The 20,411-nt window shown below is 44.5% G+C and overlaps 1 protein-coding gene across 7 annotated transcripts in view; it reads right to left on the bottom strand.

Annotated features, from left to right (window-relative positions):
* ADAMTS17 (ADAM metallopeptidase with thrombospondin type 1 motif 17) overlaps positions 1 to 20,411 on the bottom strand; it is a 398,399-nt gene that overhangs the window by 310,019 nt on the left and 67,969 nt on the right. For all 7 annotated transcript variants that reach the window (XM_069559119.1, XM_069559121.1, XM_069559120.1 and 4 more), the window contains exon 4: positions 18,917 to 19,089. In XM_069559119.1, coding sequence (XP_069415220.1) covers positions 18,917 to 19,089 — 173 coding nt within the window. The remainder of the gene's footprint in view (positions 1 to 18,916; positions 19,090 to 20,411) is intronic.

The raw sequence follows: 20,411 nt of genomic DNA, 5'->3' as shown, positions 1-20,411 counted from the left end.
TCCTTAGATGCCCTGGTCACTTGCTACCATCTGGATCTTTGTGTAGCATTTTTTAAAATTTGCACACAACTCTCACAGAGCTGTCTGCTGGGTGCTCTCGGTTGGCGCCACCCCATGAGCTCCTTGAGGATGGGAAGTGTTGTGGTCCCTACTTGATCCCTAGAAAAGTCCCCAGCACACATTAGGTACCCAGTAAAAATATAACTGAACGGAATTACTGAGTGTATCTCATTTTATTTTTTTATAGTGATAAAATACATACAGGGTTTCCCAGGTGGTACAGGTGGTAAAGAATCCACCTGCCAATCCGGGAGATGCAAGTGGGTTCAATCCCTGGGTCAGGAGGGTTCCCTGGAGGAGGAAAGGACCACCTGCTCTAGTATTCTTACCTGGAAAATGCCATGGACAGAGGAACCTGGCAGGCTACAGTCCATGCGGTCGCAAAAAAAGTCGGATGCAACTGAGCCACTGAGCACACACACAGCTCACACAAAATACAGATAACCGAAACTTTCCCGTCTTAACCATGGTTAAGTACACAGTTCAGTGGCGTCAAATGCTGTCACTGCGCCACCATCACTACACCCATCCTCACAGCCTTTCTGTCTGCCCAGACGGAACCTCTCACCCCCTAAACAGCAACTCACTCCCCTCTCCCCTTAGTCCTGGCAACCCACCACTACTTTCCATGTCTATAAGTAAGACTGCACCAGGCACCTCTTATGAGTGGAATCATACAGAACCTGTCTTTTGGTAATTGGCTTATTTCCTTACCATAATGTACTCAAGGTTCACCTACATCATATCATAGCATGTGGCAGAGTTTCTTCCCTTCTTAAATTTGAATCATATCCAATTATGTATGTGTCCTTATACATAAATACATACACACACGTTTGCTTATCCTTCAGTGGCTACTTAGGCTGTTTCCTCCATTTGTGAATTATTTGTGAACAATGCTGCCACGAACAAATAAATATCTCTTGGAGACTCTGCTTTCATTTTGTGTATATACCCTGAAGTGGAACCACAGAATCATGTATCTTGTGCTGCTGCTGCTGCCAAGTCGCTTCAGTCGTGTCTGACTCTGCGACCCCATAAACGGCAGCGCACCAGGCTCCCCCGTCCCTGGGATTCTCCAGGCAAGAACACTGCAGTGGGTTGCCATTTCCTTCTCCAATGCATGAAAGTGAAAAGTGAAAGTGAAGTTGCTCAGTCATGTCTGACTCTTAGCAACCCCATGGACTGCAGCCCACCAGGCTCCTCCATCCATGGGATTTTCCAGGCAAGAGCACTGGAGTGGGGTGCCACTGTGTATCTTGTGAGTGAACCTCTTTTATGCTCTGGCCTGTCTAGAGTCTGGACACTCTGCTGGGATTTAAAAAATTTTTCTCTTTTGGCTAAGGATGCTGTCTTCACTGGGGGAACCTCCCTCACTGGGTGAGCTCTGGACAAAGGAAGGAACCTTCTTTCTACTGCAGAAACTAAAGCAGGTGAAAACTCACTCTGCCTGCCACCGAAGCCTTGGCGGGGCGCGGGCAGTAGAGAGATGGCCGCAGGACACACAGTGGCTCTAGGACCACGGCCACACTCCTGCCAGAGCTCAGCCCTGCTCTCTCCTGCTGCCTGGCCTCCCTCCCTGCAGCCTCCTGCCCCTTACCTTCCCCCAATTCTGATGCTGCTGACCCAGCCTCCCTTTTGATCCTGGGCTCCTCCATACACACCTCCTAAACACAATTCCTCTTCTGCTTCAGTTAGCCCAGGTACGGTTTCTTCTCAGTTCAGTTCAGTCACTCAGTCATGCCCGACTCTTTGCGACCCCATGGACTGCAGCACGCCAGGCCTCTCTGTCCATCACCAACTCCCGGAGTTTACCCAAACTCATGTCCATTGAGTCAGTGATGCTATCTAACCATCTAACCTTCTCCTCCCGCCTTCAATCTTTCCCAGCATCAGGGTCTTTTCCAACGAGTCAGTTCTTCGCATGAAGTGGCCAAAGTATTGGAGTTTCAGCTTAAACATCAGTCCTTCCAATGAACATTCAGGGCTGATCTCCTTTAGGATGGACTGGTTGGATGTCCTTGCAGTCCAAGGGACTCTCAAGAGTCTTCTCCAACACCACAGTTCAAAAGTGTCAATTTTTTTGGTGCTCAGCTTTCTTTATAGTCCAGCTCTCACATCCATATATGACTACTGAAAAAACCACAGCCTTGACTAGACAGACCTTTGTTGGCAAAGTAATGTCTCTGCTTTTTAATAAGCTTAGTCTAGGTTGGTCATAGCTTTCTTTCCAAGGAGCAAGCAGTTTCTTCTGCTTACAGTCAAAACCCTTGACTGAGCCAAGCTCACTCCTCTCTAGGTTACAGAGCTTCTTTCTTCTGTTTTAAAATGAGACCACTCTGCCTGATGCCAGGGTTGTTTTATTACCTCTTCCATGCTTCACAAGTCCTCAAAAACAACCAAAGTGGTTCTGTTCTCATCCCTTCTTCTGGTTCTCTACAGACTGACTCAAAAGGACTCAGAAGTAAATTCGTTCGTGGCAGCCAAGCATGCTCTCAGAACAGTTCTTGCCCACTGCGCTTGTTTTCTCAGCTCCATCTTGATACCTCCTCCGTGAAGGACAAGGTGTGAGCTGGGAAGAGAGATGGGGCAGAAAGGGACCACCCACAGAACAGGGTGGGAGCTGTAAATATGTAATTGTATTTATGTAGAAACACTTCCTGCCAGAGTTTAGGACACCCCATCTGTGTGATATGCTTAGAATACAAAAGACATTTCAGAAGTAAATTAATCAAGGAATTAGAAAGGGAAAGCCAGTGTTGACACAACTTCAGTGCTAAATCCTTTGCACAGGATGTTAGAAAATGGTATTAATCACTCATTTATGAGTTCACAATGCCACAAAAATGTCTTGATTATCTACACAGGTACAACGCGCTGGGAAACAACAGTGAAGGTACATACAGCCCTACCTTTGAGCTTATAGATGGCGCAGATGAATAGTCAGCAGGGTGGATGTTTAAAAGATTCTGTTAAATATGCAGTATACGAAATTTACATTTTTAAGTGCATGGTTTAGCGGCATTCAGTACACTCACATTGTTGTGGAACAGTCACTATTTTCCATCTATAGAACATTTTCATCTTCTCCAGTTGAAACTCTGCAGCTATTAAACACTCACTCCCCACTCCCTGCCCCGCTGTAGCCCCTGGTAACCACCATTCTGCTTTCTGTCTCTGTGAATTTGACTACTCCAGGGACCTCATTTGAGTGTAATCATACAGTGTTTGGACAGTATACTTTTGTGACTGGATTATTTCATTTAACAAAATGTTCTGAAGGTCCACCCATGTTGTAGCATGATCAGAATTTCCTTCCTTTTTTAGGCTGAATGATAATTGAGTGTATATACCATATTTTGTAAATCTCTAAAGAGATGGGACTACCAGACCATCTTACCTACCTCCTAAGAAATCTGAATGTGGGTCAAGAAGCAACAGTTAGAGCCTTACTTGGAACAAATAACTGGTTCAAAATTGAGAAAGGCTGTATAGTGTCCCCCTATTTAACTTCTATGCAGAGTACATCATGCAAAATGCTGGGCTGGATGAAATCACAAACGCCAGAATCAAGAGTGCTGGGAGAAATATCAACAACTTCAGATATGCAGATGATACCACTCTAATGGCAGAAAGTGAAGAGGAGCTAAAGAGCCTCTTGATGAGGGTGAAAGAGAAGAGTGAAAAAGGTGGCTTAAAACTCAATATTCAAAAAACAAACATCATGGCATTTAGTCCCATCACTTCATGGCAAATAGGGAAAAAGTGGAAACAGTGGCAGATTTCATTCTGGGGGGTGGGGGGGCCTCCAAAATCATTGGGGATGGTGACTGCAGCCATGATATTAAAAGACGCTCCTTGGAAAGAAAGCAATGATAAACCTAGACAGCATATTAAAAAGCAAAGGTGTTACTTTGCAGACAAAAGTCCGTATAGTGAAAGCTATGGTTTTCCAGGAGTCAAGTATGGATGTGAGGTTGGACATAAAGAAGACTGAGCACTGGAGAATTAATACTTTTGAAATATGATACTGGAGAAGACTCTTGAGAGTCCCTTAGGCAGCAAGAAGATGAAACCAGTCTATTCTAAAGGAAATCAACCCTAAATATTCGTAGGAAGGACTGCTGCTGAAACTCTAATACTCTGACCACTTAATGCAAACAGCTGACTCATTCAGCTGAGTCTGGGAAAAAGACCCTGAGGCTGGGAAATACTGAAGACAAAAAGAGAAGAGGGTAGCAGAGGATGAGACAGTTAGATAGCATCACTGACTCAATGGACATGAATTTAAGAAAACTCTGGGAGATAGTGACCTACAGCGAAGCCGGGTGTGCTGCAGTCCCTGGGGTTGCAAAGAGTTAGACGCAACTTAGCAACTGAATAACAACCACCCCAGCAACCACATTTTGTCTACCTATTCATCCTTCCGTGGACACTGAGTTACTTTCTCCTTTTGACTATTCTGAATAATGCTGCTATGAGTGTGGGTGTACAAGTTCATGACCTTGCTTTTATTTCTTTTTGGTTTATACTCAGAAGTAGATCATATTTTAAACTCTATTTTCTTAAGAACTATCACACTGTTTTCCAAAGGAGTTACAGCATTTTATGGTCCCAAGAAAAGTACACAAGGCTGCCCATTTCTCCACATCCTTGTCAACACCTATTATTTTATGCTGTTTTAGTAATAGCATTTCAATGGGAATGATGTAATATCTCACTGTGGTTTAGATCTGCATTTCCCTAACGATCAATGGCACTGAATATCTTTTCATATGAATATCTTTTCATATGATATACAAATTATAAGATTTGTATATCTTCTTGTAGTAAAGTCTATTTAAGTCCATTTTAAAATGAGGTGGTTTGGATTTCACTGTTGTTGAAATCTCTGTATATTCTGCATATTATCAGATACGTAATTTGTAAATATTTTCTCCCATTTTGCGCTCTGCCGTTTCACTTTGTGGACCGTGTCCTTTGGTGTACAAAAGTTTTAAAATTTGGCGAAGACCAATTTACCTACTTTCTTCTGTTGACTGTGCCTTTGGTATAATATGCAAGAAATTATTACCAAATGAATGTCATGAAGTTTTCCCTTTTAGGATTTTTATAGTTTTCAAGCTCTTACATTCAAGTCTTTAACCCAATTTGAATTAATTTTTGTATATAATGTTAGGTCAGGGTCCAACTTCACTCTTTTGCATGAACATATCCAGCCTTGCCATTACCATCTGTTCAAAAGGCTGTCATGTTCCCACTGAATGGTCTCTGCAGTCTTGTTGAAAAGCATTTGACTACACACGTCAGCATATATCTCTGGGCTCTGCATTCTATCCCATCCATCGACATGTTTGTCTTTACGCCATTATCACAGGTTTTTGACTACTATTTTTGCTCAGTCACTAAGTCGTGTCCCACTCTTTGCAACCCCATGGACTGCACCATGCCAGGCTTCCCTGTCCTTCACTATCCCACGGGGCTTGCTCAAACTCATGTCCATTGAGTCAGTGATGTCATCCACGCACCTCATTTTCTGTTGCCCCCTTTCCTCTTGCCCTCAATCTTTCCCAGCATCGGGGTCTTTTACAATGAGTCAGCTCTTTGCATCAGTTCAGTTCAGTTCAGTTCAGTCGCTCAGTCGTGTCCGACTCTTTGCAACCCCATGAATTGCAGCACGCCAGGCCTCCCTGTCCATCACCAATTCCCGGAGTTCACTCAGACTCACATCCATTGAGTCAGTGATGCCATCCAACCATCTCATCCTCTGTCGTCCCCTTTTCCTCCTGCCCCCAATCCCTCCCAGCATCAGAGTCTTTTCCAATGAGTTAACTCTTCGCATGAGGTAGCCAAAGGACTGGAGTTTCAGCTTCAGCATCATTCCTTCCAAAGATATCCCAGGGCTGATCTTCAGAATGGACTGGTTGGATCTCCTTGCAGTCCAAGGGACTCTCAAGAGTCTTCTCCAACACCACAGTTCAAAAGCATCAATTCTTTGGCGCTCAGCCTTCACAGTCCAACTCTCACATCCATACATGACCGCAGGAAAAACCATAGCCTTGACTAGATGGACCTTAGTCGGCAAAGTAATGTCTCTGATTTTGAATATGCTATCTAGGTTGGTCATAACTTTTCTTCCAAGGAGCAAGCGTCTTTTAATTTCATGGCTCCAGTCACCATCAGCAGTGATTTTGGAGCCCCCAAAAAACAAAGTCTGACACTGTTTCCACTGTTTCCCCATCTATTTCCCATGAAGTGATGAGACCAAATGCCATGATCTTCATTTTCTGAATGTTGAGCTTTAAGCCAACTTTTTCACTCTCCTCTTTCACTTTCATCAAGAGGCTTTTTGAATCCTCTTCACTTTCTGCCATAAGGGTGGTGTCATCTGCATATCTGAGGTTATTGATATTTCTCCCGGCAATCTTAATTCCAGCTTGTGCTTCTTTCAGCCCAGTGATTCTCATGATGTCCTCTGCATATAAGTTAAATAAGCAGGATGACAATATATAAGCCTTGATGTACTCCTTTTCCTATTTGGAACCAGTCTGTTGTCCCATGTCCACTTCTAACTGTTGCTTCCTGATCTGTAGACAGATTTCTCAGGAGGCAGGTCAGGTGGTCTGGTATTCCATCTCTTTCAGAATTTTCCACAGTTTATTGTGATCCACACAGTCAAAGGCTTTGGCATAGTCAATAAAGCAGAAAGAGGTGTTTTTCTGGAACTCTCTTGCTTTTTCCATGATCCAGCGGATGTTGGCAATTTGATCTCTGGTTCCTCTGCCTTTTCTAAAACCAGCTTGAACATCTGGAAGTTCACGGTTCACGTATTGCTGAAGCCTGGCTTGGAGAATTTTGAGCATTACTTTACTAGGATGTGAGATGAGTGCAATTGTTCGGTAGTTTGAGCATTCTTTGGCATTGCCTTTCTTTGGGATTGGAATGAAAACTGACCTTTTCCAGTCCTGTGGCCACTGCTGAGTTTTCCAAATTTGCTGGCATATTGAGTGCAGCACTTTCACAGTATCATCTTTTAGGATTTGAAATAGCTCAACTGGAATTCCATCACCTCCACTAGCTTTGTTCATAGTGATGCTTTCTAAGGCCCATTTGACTTCACATTCCAGGATGTCTGGCTCTAGAGGTGACCAAATTATTGTCATTTATTGACCAATTATCATTATCATCAGTCTTTCCAATAAATATTCAGGATTGATTTCCTTTACCTTTGTAGTACTTTGAAATCAGGAAATATAAGTCTTTCAACTTTGTTTTTCTTTCCAAGATTGTTTTGGCTCTTCAGGGTCTCTTGAGATACTGTGCAAATTTTAGAATAAATTTCTCAATTTCTGCAAGGAAAAATGTTGTTAGGATTTTGCTAGTGACTGCATTGAGTCTGTACATTGCTTTGGGCAATATTGACAACTTACTGATAAAACTTCCAATCCATGAACATCAGTGTCTTTCCATTTATTTATGTATTATTTTCTTACATCAATGTTTTATAGGTTTTAGTGTACAAGTTTTTCACCTCTTTGATTAATGTGTCAGTATTTTATTCTTTTTCACATTTTTGCAAATGGAATTGTTTTCTTAATTTTTCAGATTGTTCAGTTTTGGGTATAAAAATATCACTGTTTTGTGTGTATTGGTTTTGCATCCTGCTAATTTGCTGGATTATTTTATTAGTGCTAATTTTTGTGCCTTCAGCAGTTCAGTTGCTCAGTCATGTCCAACTCTTTGCGACCCCATGAATCACAGCACGTCAGGCCTCCCTGTCCATCACCAACTCCCGGAGTTCACTCAAACTCACGTCTATCAAGTCGGTGATGCCATCCAGCCATCTCATCCTCGGTCGTCCCCTTCTCCTCCTGCCCCCAATCCCTCCCAGCATCAGAGTTTTTCCAATGAGTCAGCTCTTCGCATGAGGTGGCCAAAGTACTGGACTTTAGTACTTCATGATTTTCTATAGGGCTCACGCGATCTGTAAACAGATAATTTTACTCCTTCCTTTCCTAACTGGATGCCTCTTATTTCTTTTACTTGATTAGCTGCTCTGGCTATGACTTCCAGTATTACATAGGACAGAAGTAGTGACAGAAATCATCCTTGCCTTGTTCTTCATCTTAGAGGAAAAGCTTTCAATCTATCACCCTTGAGTATGACATTCAGTAAGGGTTTTTCATATATGGCTTTTATGATGTTGAGGTACTGTCCTTTTATTCCTACTTGCTGAATTTTTTTTATCACGAGAAATAGGTGAATTTTAGCAAATAGTTGTTTTTTCCATCAACTGAGATGATTATTTTTTCCTTCCTTCTGTTATTGTGGTATATTACGTTGCTCAATTTTGTATGCTGAACCATCCTTGAATTCCAGAAATAAATCCCACTTTGTCATGGTACATGATATGATTTTGGTTTGCTAGTATCTTGTTGAGAATGTTTGCAATAATATTCAAAAGGGAAATGTTTTCCTTATTCATAAGTATTCATATAGTACTCTTAGAGTGTCTTTATCTGGCTTTCATTAAAGGGCAATGCTATCTTCATAGAAAAGAGAAAGCATTTTCACCTTTTCAGTTTATTAGAAGAGTTTGAGGAGGATCAATTAATTAGTTCTCCTTTAAATGTATGGTATAATTTACCAGTTAAGCTGTCAGGTTCATGGCTTTCCTTTGTCAGGAGATTATTGATTACTGATTTGATCTCCTTTTTAGTTACAGGTCAACTCAGATTTTCCATGTCTTTGTGATTAAGTCTTGGTGAGCTTTGTGTTTCTAGGTATTTGCCTAGTTCATCTAGGTTTAGCTAATTAGATAGTGTACATTGGCTCGCTGTATTCTCTTATAACTCATTTTGTTTCTACAGAATTGACAGTCATGTCCCTGCATTCATTTCTGATTTTAGTAATTCAAGATTTTTTACTAATCAGTTTGCTGTTGTTGAGTCGTTAAGTCATGTCCAACTCTTTGTGACCCCATGGACTGAAGCACACCAGGCTCCTCTGTCCTTCACTATCTTGTGGAGTTTGCTCAAATTCATTTCAATTGAGTCAGTGATGCTGTATAACCATCTCATTCCCAGCATCAGGGTCTTTTTGAATGAGTTGGTTCTTTGCATAAGGTGGCCAAAATATTGGAATTTCAGCTTCAGCATGAAGCTTCAGTCCTCCTAATGAATATTGATTGATTTCCTTTAGGTTTGATCTCCTTGCAGTCCAAGGGACTTTCAAAAGTCTTCTCCAGCACCACAGTTCAAAAGCATCAACTCTTTGGCACTCAGACTTCTTTATGGTCCAGCTCTCATATCTCTATATGGCTACTGGAAAAACTATAGTTTTGACTGTGCAGACCTTTGTCTGCTTTGACTACAGTGAAGAACAGGGAAGCCTGGTGTGCTGCTGTCCATGGGGCTGGCAAAGAGCTGGACACAATTTGATGACTGAACAACAACAATCTTTGTTGGCAAAGTGAAGTCTCTGCTTTTTAGTATGCTGCCTAGGTTGGTCATCACTTTCCTTCCAAGGAGTACGCATCTTTTGATTTCATGGCTGCAGTCCCCATCTGCAGTGATTCTGGAGCACAAGAAAATAAAATCTGTCACTGCTTCCACTTCCCCCCTTCTATTTGCCATGAAGTGATGGGACCAGATGCCATGATCATAGTTACTGAATTCACTTTTTCACTCTATTTCACCCTCATCAAGAGGCTCTTGAGTTCCTCTTCATTTTCTGCCATTAGAGGGGTATCATCTGCATATCTGAGGTTGTTGATATTTCTCTTGGCAATCTTGATTCTAGCTTGTGATTCATCCAGCCCTACATTTTGCATGATATACTCTGCATAGAAGTTAAATGAACAGTATGTCAATATACCGTCTTGCCATACTCCTTTACCAATTTAGAACCAGTCAGTTGTTCTATGTCTGGTTCTGTTACTTCTTGACTTGAATAGAGGTTTCTCAGGAGACAAGTAAGATAGTCTGGTATTCCCATCTCTTTAAGTATTTTCCACAGTTTGTTGTGATCCACACAGTCAAAGGCTTTAATGTAGTCAATGGAGCAAAAGTAGATGTTTTTCTGGAATTATCTTGCTTTTTCTATGATTGAATGAATGTTGGCAACTGGTTTCTGGTTCCTCTGACTCTTTTAAATGCAGCTTCTACAGCTGGAAGTTCCCAACTGATGTATTACTGAAGCCTAGCTCTAAGGATTTTGTGTATAACCTTGCTAGTGTGTGAAATGAGTGCAGCTGTACAGTAGTCTGAACATTCTTTGGGACTGGCATGAAAACTGACCTTTTCCAGTCCTGTGGCCACTGCTGAGTTTTCCAAATTTGCTGACATACTGAGTACAAAGCACCAACTCTTTGGCACTCAGACTTCTTAGTGTTGAGTGCAACACTTTAACAACATTCTTTTTTAGGATTTTAAATCCTAAGGTGCTGAACGTAGCACTTTAACAGCATATTCGTTCAGGATTTTAAATAACTCAGCTGGAATACCATCACCTCCACTAGCTTTGTTCATAGTAAAGCTTCCTAAGGGAAGCTTTTTTTTTCTTTTATCACTTGACTTCACACTCTAGGATGTCTGGCTCTAGGGGAGTGACCACACCATTGTGGTTATCCAGTTCATTAAGACCTCTTTTGTAAAGTTCTGTGTATTCTTGCCATCTCTCCTCAAACTCTTCTGATTCTGTTAGGTCCTTACTGTTTCTGTCCTTTATCATGCCCATCCTTGTATGAAATGTTCCCTTGATATTTCCAATTTTCTTGAAGAGATATCTAGTCTTTCCCACTCTGTTTTTTCCCTTTATTTCCTTGCATTTCTCATTTAAGAAGGCCTTCTTATCTCTACTTGCTATTCTCTGGAACTCTGCTAAAGATTTAATCAATCTAGCTAAAGTTTTATCAATTTTGTCAGTTTTTCTGAAGAATCAGTTCTTGGTTTTACTGATTTTATCTACTGTTTTTCTATTATTTACTTATTTCTGCTCTAATCTTCCCTTCCTTTTGCTAGACTTGAGTTTAGTTTGCTCTTCTAGCTCTCTTAAGGTGTAAAGTAGGTTATTAATTTGAGATCCTTTAAAAAAAAAAAAGTAAGCATTTTACAGCTATACCTTTCCTTCTGAGTACTGCTTCCACTGTTTCCCATAAGTTTTGGTATGTTTCATTTTCATTTTAACTCAGCCTCATGCATTTTCTCATTTCCCCTGTGATTCTCCCTTGACCCACTGGTTGTACAAGAGTGCGTTGTTTAATTTCCACATATTTGTGAATTCTCCAGTTTTCCTTCTGTTACTGATTTCTAACGTAATCCCATTGTGACTAGAGAAGATACTTTGTATGATAATTTTAAATCTGTGGAGACTATCTGTGAGTATATACAGTATATCCTGGAGTACGTCCCATGTGCATTTGAAAAAAAGGACTATCCTGCTATTGTTGGGTAGTGTTCTGTATATCTTATTAGATCTAGGTGCCTTACTGTGTTGTTCAGGTCCTCTATTTCCTCACTTATCTTCTGTCTAGTTTTCCCATTCTTTACTTATAGTGTGTGTGTGTGTGTGTGTGTGTGTGTGTGTGTGTGTGGAAGGGGGGAGCTGAAGTACCTATTATTACAGAAAACTGCAGACTTTTCACTACAATTCTACAAAGTTTTTGTTTCATACATTATAATGATCTGTTATTAGGTACATAAAAACTTATAACTGTTCCATTTTCTTGCTATATTGAATCTTTTATTATATACAAGATATTTTTGTCTCCTGTAACTTTTTCTCACTAAAGTCTATTTTGTATCATATTAGTATAACCACTCCTGATCTCTACAGTTACTATCTGCATGGACTATCTTTTTTATTCTTTTGCTTTTGATTTGTGTCTTAATGTAAAGTCAGCCTCTTATACACATTGGAGCATTTCTTAGATCCATTCTACTAATCTGTCTTTGAAAAAAAACAATTTTTTATTTTGTACTGGAGTATAGCTGATTAATAAGCAACGCTGCAATAGTTTTAGGTGAATAGGAAGGGACTCAGCCATACATACACATGTATCCATTCTTCCCCAAACTCAATCTGTCTTTTGACTGGAGAGTTTAACCTATAATTTAAGATAATTACTGACAAGGAGGGACTTACTTCTGCATTTTGCTATTTGTTTTCTATGTGTTTTATAGCTTTTGGGGGCCCTCATTTCCTGCATTAGTGATTTTTTTGCATGTTTCATTTTTTATGGTGAAAATTTTAAATTCCCTTCTCATTTCCTCTTGGGTATATTTTATAGCTATTTTCTTTGTGATTACTACCAGCATTATATTTAACATCCTAAAGTCATAGCATTCTGATTTTATACCAGCCTGAATTCAATAGTACATAGAAACTCTGCAGCAAGATGGTTTTTAAAAAACAAACAAACAAAAAAACAGAATTATAAATCAAGACAAGAACCACCAAGGAAAAAGCAGACTGCTATGATAAAGAAAACAGGTGGCCTTTTCAGAGGAGGCAGCAAGGAGGGCCTCTCTAAGGGGACATTTACACGGAGACATAGAAGACAGAGGTGCCAGCTCTTTATGAAGTGGGGCAAAGACCGTTCCTGACACAGAGATGCTACAAGTCAGACAGGAGCCCACTGGGGCCCCTGAAAAACAGTGGCGCACATGGCAGGAGTGGAGAAGGGAGCGGAGCCCGGGAGAAGCAGGTGGGCCCGGCCACTCAGCCTGGGAGGGCGGCAGGCGGTGGGGAAGATTTCCACATCCGCCACGAAGGAAGCCACAGAGCGCCTCAGAGCTCCTAGCAACAACATCCTAATTCAAGACCCTTCTGGCCGTTCTGTAGCAAGGATCCAAGAGGGAAGACAATGGAAGTGGAGGAGCCCAGAAAGATACTCCTGCAGTTGTCAAGATAAAAAACAACAGCGGTCAGTCCCGAGTAGGAATGGAAAGAAAGGACAGATCTGAGATATGCGGTCTCCCTTATGACCAGGTGGCACAGGGAACCCTCAGCCCAGGTTTGAGACCTAACCCTGCGAGGCACTCACTGGCTCTGCACCCCGAACTCCCCACAAGCTTCTATTTTCATCTCATAAAATGAGAATGAGGAAATCCACCAAGGATGAGGAGGAAGTGACGTGAAATCATGAAGCGTCCATCTGGACTAGTCAAGGCACCACAAACACCCTTCCTTCCTCTGAAATATGGGCCATCAGGCTACTGATTGACATGGACCTAATTCACTACAACTCTGCGATGTTACGAAAACTGTGAGCACTTGACACCAAATCCCCACATTCTGCCAACTGTGGGTGGGCTATACACACCCAGGCCCCATAAGCCCCCTGGCCTGACTTGGGGACAGGGACTTGTCTGGGTTTAGCTCCTGCGGCCAGAGTGGCATGTAGGAGTTGGGTCAGTCCCCTGCCCACAGAGACCCAAGTGGGAGGGCGGGGAGGTGGGGTGGGTACTTGGACATCAGCACCAGATGGTGCTGGAGAGAAACCGATGGAACAAAGGCGGCAACCTCTCTGGCAGATTTCCTTCCAAATCCAGAGGAGCGAAGGAGACAGAGCTGTTTCAACCCTACACGCCCATAGAAAACACGGTTCACCAGGAGAGAGAGGGCGGCTGGCCCCCCCTTCCTGCTGGCTGCACCCCGGGGGCCTTGTCTAACGACAGGGCTCCTCAGTCCAGCCACCACCCTTCCCTGGCATCCCGGCTTAGAGAAGATCTTACTGACTAACAGAGATCCCTTTTCTGAAACAGCTATGGGCAGGACAGACAGAATTCTTTGTATTGTTAACACTAGGGTTTGAGAAATTGAAGGATGCTGGAGGTGGTGGAGGGTGGCCTTGTTTAAAGTAAGGTACATTGTCTGAATGCAACTGGTTCTTAAATATTCTGAACAGCAACTCACAGAGCAACAGAAAGAGGTTGCCAGTGGGGACAGTCGGTGTGAGCAGGTCAGATGCTCTGCTTCCATTTGTCTTCTGGCCTCATCAGACCAGCCAAGAAACTCCAAGGAGCAGACGACCGAAGGGCTAGGTGTCAGTGTACAAATGTCACGTGCCCTTCACCAAAGCGGCACTGCCCTTATTAGGCAGCCCTCATTAAGAAACATCTAAATCCCAAATGAATGTAGTTGGCCCAGATGTGCCCTCAGGCAGCTGGATCTGGAGCCACCAACATCTTAGTATCAGCGGCTGAAGAGGCGTGAAGAGTGTCAAGTTGAAGGCCAGCATCGCCACCACTCAGCTCCTGTCGTTCAGTCCTTACAGCTCGTGGGGAGACCAACGCTCCCACATACAACCCCTCTCCGACCTGTGATAAATAAAACAGCGGCTCCTGTCCACACGATAAAACGATGAAAGCAAATATCAAACTAAGAGCTTTGCCTTATTACTACTTTAGCTGTTGTAATGAATGTTTATTCCCTGGACTTGTGCCCTGGACAAAAAATAAATAAATGAGATGAAATCACCTACAGGTGAGAGAGCCTGGTGCTGAGCCAGCCCCTGCAGGCCTCCTCTGGGCTCTGCTCCGGGTGACTGTGGCACTGTAGCCCGTCATTAACCAGCCACCAGGGAGGCCAGAACTCGTGTGAACGCAGAGCTCAGGGAAATTTCTCAGAAATCAGGGCCAAACACCATTAAAAGCTGAAACAGGAGCAATTCCACTTCTGGGTACATACCCAAAAGAAGTGAAAGCAGGGACTCAGACTATACACCTACGTTCACAGCAGCATTATTCAAAACAGCCTAAAGGAGGAAGCAACCGAACGTTTTATCAGTGGATGAACAGACAAAATGCAGTCTACCCATACGATGGGATGTTATGTAGACAAACCTCCAAGAACATGGACCAACCTGGAGGACATCGTGCTGCTGCTGCTACTGCTGCTAAGTCGCTTCAGTCGTGTCCGACTCTGTGCGACCCCATGGACGGCATCACACCAGGCTCCGCCGTCCCTGGGATTCTCCAGGCAAGAACACTGGAGTGGGTTGCCATTTCCTTCTCCAATTCTTTTGTTTAGTGTTACCTGAATCTACATCTTAAAATTCTTCATAATTTAAATTTGTTTAATTTTACGTGGCACATTCTTTCCATCTTGTTAGTGACAAATTCTTGAGGTCTTATGATACCTTTATTCTTTAATTATAGTGAATAATTTCAAAACATTTCAATGTTAATAAAAATACTGTCAATATGAGATCTAGCTTTTAAATAAAACTCAAGGGGTTGGACTGAAGGTGGCTCTGGTAGAGTCCACCACCGTGTTTCAAACTGCTTAGATCCCAGACCTATGCAGCTGGATTGTGTGGGTGTCATTTCAAAAACCCTCATGTCTTGGCCATGGGTTAGCCCTCTGTGAATAAGATTTTTAACCACTAGCTGGAAACAATTCTATATTTAACAGGTTAATATTAAGCAATCCGAATTTACTGTTATTTCCCAGAATCTGATCTAGTCCTAAGAGATACCCATACCAGATTTACAGAGTGCTTTTTTACTTCAATGTTAACACAATTATCAATTAGTTCTCTCGGTTGAAAGATTAAGGCTTGTGTCAACAGGCAGTATTTCTGCTGGACCTTAAAGTCTCCTATTACTAGTTTCACTGGGATAGATCTATCCCAGTGATAGATAAGGTCCCAAGAAGGGAATTACATTTCCCTCAATAACATACTACATTCTCAAGACTGACTCTAGAACAACTGGCTTCATGAGACAGAGGTTACAAGTACAGTTAACAACAAGAAAATTCAGTGATTTGTTTTACATTGATTTGCAGAAAAAATTCATCATGAGATACATGTTTAGCTTTTAAATATAGAATGATTGTATAAATTCGACTTTAGCTGAAAGGACAATTTAGCAAGTCAGATAAAGCTCCTAGAAACATACTGAAAATAAAACCAGATATACCGTAAGAAACATTCTATGGAGCTTCCATTTATCCTTTAGTCACTGTTTCAATGATCATATTTTCTGATTAAAAAATCAGAACACATGGTTTGTCAAAGGACTTTCCTCGGTATAAGAGGCAATGAGTGACATCATGCTGAGTGAAAAATCAACCAGTCACAAAAGAACAAATACTGTCTGACTCCACTTAGATATGAGGTCCTTAGGGGTGTCAGATTCAAAATGGAAGTGTGCTGTCGCGGCGGGGGGAGGGGAGCATGGGGTGCCGGTGTCGAATGAGGAATTTTCAGTTCTGCAGGACAAAAGGAATTCTGGGGATGGATGGTGACAATGGCGGTACAGCAAGGTGAGTGTTCCTAATGTGACGGAACTGCAGGCTTAAAGGGTGAGACAGAAACTTTTCTGGTATGTACTTATTACCATAAGTTTTAAAAATCTGGAGAAGGAAAGGAAGGAAGTAAAAAAGGGAGAGGAGAGAAAGGGTGGGGGGAGAAAGGAAAGAAATGAAGTTAATGGAATTCTTAGAGCTGATGACTTTAAAAGGGAGGGTGACCTGGAACCTCATGGTGTGTCCACAGATCAGCCCTGGATTGGTCCCCCAGCGGGTCCACATCGCTGGGTTTTGCAGACGAGCCCATCCTACGGGGAGGTCTGTGGGTCCAGAGGGTAACTCACCTTCAAGACTCCATGCACCACCAAAGCAGCCTCGGCCTTAGGGCATGGCTTGTCTGGGGTTGGGGCGGGGGCCAGACAGATGGAGTTTCCTGCAAACTGATACGAGTCCCCAAAGCAAGCCCTGGCAAGTCAGCCTGACAGAGGTCGAGGTACTGGAGTCTTGACTTCACAGTGGGCAGGAACGCCGTGGGGCTCGCCATCCCCGTCAGCCCAGGGTGAGGCTTGTGATCAGCTGTTTCCCTGTGGCTAGTTACAGACAGGCCTGGCCTGACGACCACAGCTCTGCCAGGGACTCCCTGTGTGACCCGGGCTACCGTGGGGCTCGCCATCCCCGTCAGCCCAGGGTGAGGCTTACGATCAGCTGTTTCCCTGTGGCTAGTTACAGACAGGCCTGGCCTGACGACCACAGCTCTGCCAGGGACTGCCTGTGTGACCCGGGCCACATCTCTAGCCTCTCTGTTCCCAGGCCGCCTCCAGCATCTCCCAGTCACTGTGGCACAGCCAGGGCCTGGCCCTTTCCACTTTCCATGAGCTGTATGTGCTTTGGTCACCAGGCACAAGGCCCCTGGGGCAGCCAAAGCCCCGGGGGCGGGGGGGGGGGGGTTAAGCCCCCGCCTCGCAGCTGCTCATGCAGGGGAGCCAGCTCAAAGTGGTTCTGACGCTGCCGGCTCTGAGCTCAGAGCAGGGCTCCTGCGGCAGGCGTGTCTGGGCCTGAACCCCACACTGGTACCCCGTCACCCACTTCCCTCTCCAAAGTCCTCCTTGACCTCGGTTCCACCCAGTGAGGCTCTTTCCTCTTCTCTCCCTCAGCCAAGACCTTCTGCAATGCTGTTTCTACTTCTTCACTTCCTGATCTCATCCCAGTTTGCTCCTACCCAACTTCCACCCCCAGCAATGCCTGAAGTGAAAGTGAAAGTGAAGTCCCTCAGTCCTGTCTGACTCTCTGCAACCCCCATGGACTGTAGCGTACTAGGCTCCTCCGTCCATGGGTTTTTCCAGGCAAGAGGACTGGAGTGGGTTGCCATTTTCTTCTCCAGGGGATCTTCCCCACCCAGGGATGGAACCCGGGTCTCCCGCATTGCAAGCAGATGCTTTTACCGTCTGAGCCACCTTTGGGGTCGGCAGCAGCATCAGGCATTGTTAACTACTCCCTTCCCACACCTCTCACCTCGCTCCTTAAGGACAACCCACACCCGGTCTGTCTGCCTTCCTGCCCGGCCCTGACCCCGGCACTCCACTGTGCCTCTGTGGGCAGCTTCTCTCTCCCTGCTGTGCTCTGCTCGGCCGGCCAGCCGCACCAACAGCTGCAGACACACCAGTCCACCTGTCCTCCCCAAGATGTAGCTCCTGCGGCACCCCCCATGTGACCTGCCACTGCTCCCCCAATCGGGCAAGCACCCTCACTTGGCTGAAGGGTCAGCTCTTTCATGATGCCCCCACACTTCGGGGTGATCACTCCCCAGCCCTCCACCTGGCCCCCAGTGCTCCCTGAAGAAATGCCTACTCAAGCACAGATGCTTCGCCCATCTGTGACACCACTGCCTTCTGCAGAAAGGTCCGGGTCTTTTAGGATTTGTAACTGGCACCTACCACTATGCCAGGAGATATTCAAAACTGCTTGTTAGGAGAGTGGATGGATGGTGGAGTGGGGATGCACACAAACATTCTTCCATGTCTGAAGTTTGAGGCGGGCGGCCCCTCCCCACCTACCCACCATGTGAAGGTTTCCCTCCTCCGCCCACTCATCAAACCAGAGAAGACCCAGGTTCCTTCCTTGCTTCCCTCAACTAGACAAACTCTCTTCCTTGCACATGACCAGCTCTGTTTTACACTAAAGTTGGATATTGATTCTTTGTACTAGACAGTTGGCTCCTTAGAGCAGGACTGACTTACTCAGCGTTACTCCTCTGCGAGGGGCCTTCGCCCACAGAAAGGGTCTTGGGAGGCATCTAGTGGGGAGCATGGGTGGACTCCTACTACCAGAGGACTCCCATCACCCGGCAGACTCTCATCACTGGGCAGACTCCCATCACCGGGCGGACTCCGGTTACCAGGTGGACTCCCGTCCCTGGGCGGACTCTGGCACTGACCCTGCACCAGCCCTGCTCAGCACTCAGGCATCTGCCTAGGGTGCTCCCCCGCCCCTTGTGCCCCACCTGCCCAGGGGTGGCAAGTCTGTGTGTGAGCCCACTCCGGACCCTGGAGCAGACACCAGCGCCACGCGCAGGGCCCTATCCGGGAGAAAGCAGGCTCACCATGTTCATGACGGTGAGGATGAACCTCTGGGCTGCTTCCGCCCCGTGGTACTGCACCATGTCGGCGTCGGCCACCACCAGGGTCTCCACCGTGTGCTCACTGGTCAGCCGGATGGCGCTCCTCCGCTGCCGCCCATCCTGCGATGGCCGGCCCCTCCTCGGCTTCTTCTTTTCTAGAAAACAACGGAGACACTTGTGCAGCACATTGCTATTTCCTCACCACAGGGAAGGGATATTAGTAAACAGTGAGTAACCCTCTGCTGACTCTTCAGATCAGTTGATATCCGAGAAGACCTTACTTTGCTAAACAGCTAGGGTTATTACTGGGTCCCACGTCAGAACATCTGGATGCTCAAAGCTGCCATGTGAGGACTGACATACAGATTTGTGGGTGCAAACACCTCTGACCAACATCAAAGGTTGATGTCAATAACATGCACTTTCAGAATCCGAATGTGAACAGAAAGGCAGTTCCTTAATTTGATAGCTATTATCCCATGGATGGAGGAGCCTTGTAGGCTACAGTCCATGGGGTCGCTAAGAGTCAGACACAACTGAGCGACTTCACTTTCACTTTTCACTTTCATGTACTGGAGAAGAAAATGGCAACCCAATCCAGTGTTCTTGCCTGGAGAATCCCAGAGACAGAGGAGCCTGGTGGGCTTCCATCTATGTGGTCGCACAGAGTTGGACACGACTGATGTGACTTAGCAGCAGCAGCAGCAGCATTTCCATTTTTACATCAGCCCACACGGAAGCCTTTCTTTGGGACTGGAATGAAAATCTTCTGTGTGGGCTGATATAAAAATGGAAATAATAGCTATCAAATTAAGGAACTGCCTTTCTTTCTCTCCTTGGAAGAAAAGTTATGACCAACCTAGACAGCTTATTAAAAAACAGAGACATTATTTTGCCAACAAAGTTCTGTCTAGTCAAAACTATGGTTTTTCCAGTAGTCATATATGGATATGAGAGTTGGACTATAAAGAAAGCTGAGCACTGAAGATTGATGCTTTTGAACCGTGGTGTTGGAGAAGACTCTTGAGAGTTCCTTGGACTGCAAGGAAATCCAACCAGTCAATCCTAAAGGAAATCAGTCCTGAATATTCATTGGAAGGACTGATGTTGAAGCTGAAACTCCAATACTTTGGTCACCTGATGAGAAGAACTGACTCATTGGAAAAGCCCCTGATGCTGAGAAAGATCGAAGGCAGGAGGAGAAGGGGACGACAGAGGATGAGATGGTTGGATGGCATCACTGACTCAATGGACATGAGTTTGAGTGAACTCCGGGAGGCCTGGCGCGCTGCAGTCCATGGAGTCACAAAGAGTCGGACACAACTGAGCAACTGAACTGAACACAGAAACCAGCTCTGCTACAACCTCTTTGCAATAAACTCAGCCCATAGACGTACAAACTGGTTTCATACAGTGACTCAATCATCCTAGAACTGAAGATGCACACACAAAAACCAGAAATACGGTTCATAGTGTA

The sequence above is a fragment of the Ovis canadensis genome, chromosome 18 (assembly GCF_042477335.2).
Source record: "Ovis canadensis isolate MfBH-ARS-UI-01 breed Bighorn chromosome 18, ARS-UI_OviCan_v2, whole genome shotgun sequence".
NCBI lineage: Eukaryota > Metazoa > Chordata > Mammalia > Artiodactyla > Bovidae > Ovis > Ovis canadensis.
Note: the sequence above shows the minus strand (reverse complement) of the source record. Positions and strands in the feature narration are given on the sequence as shown.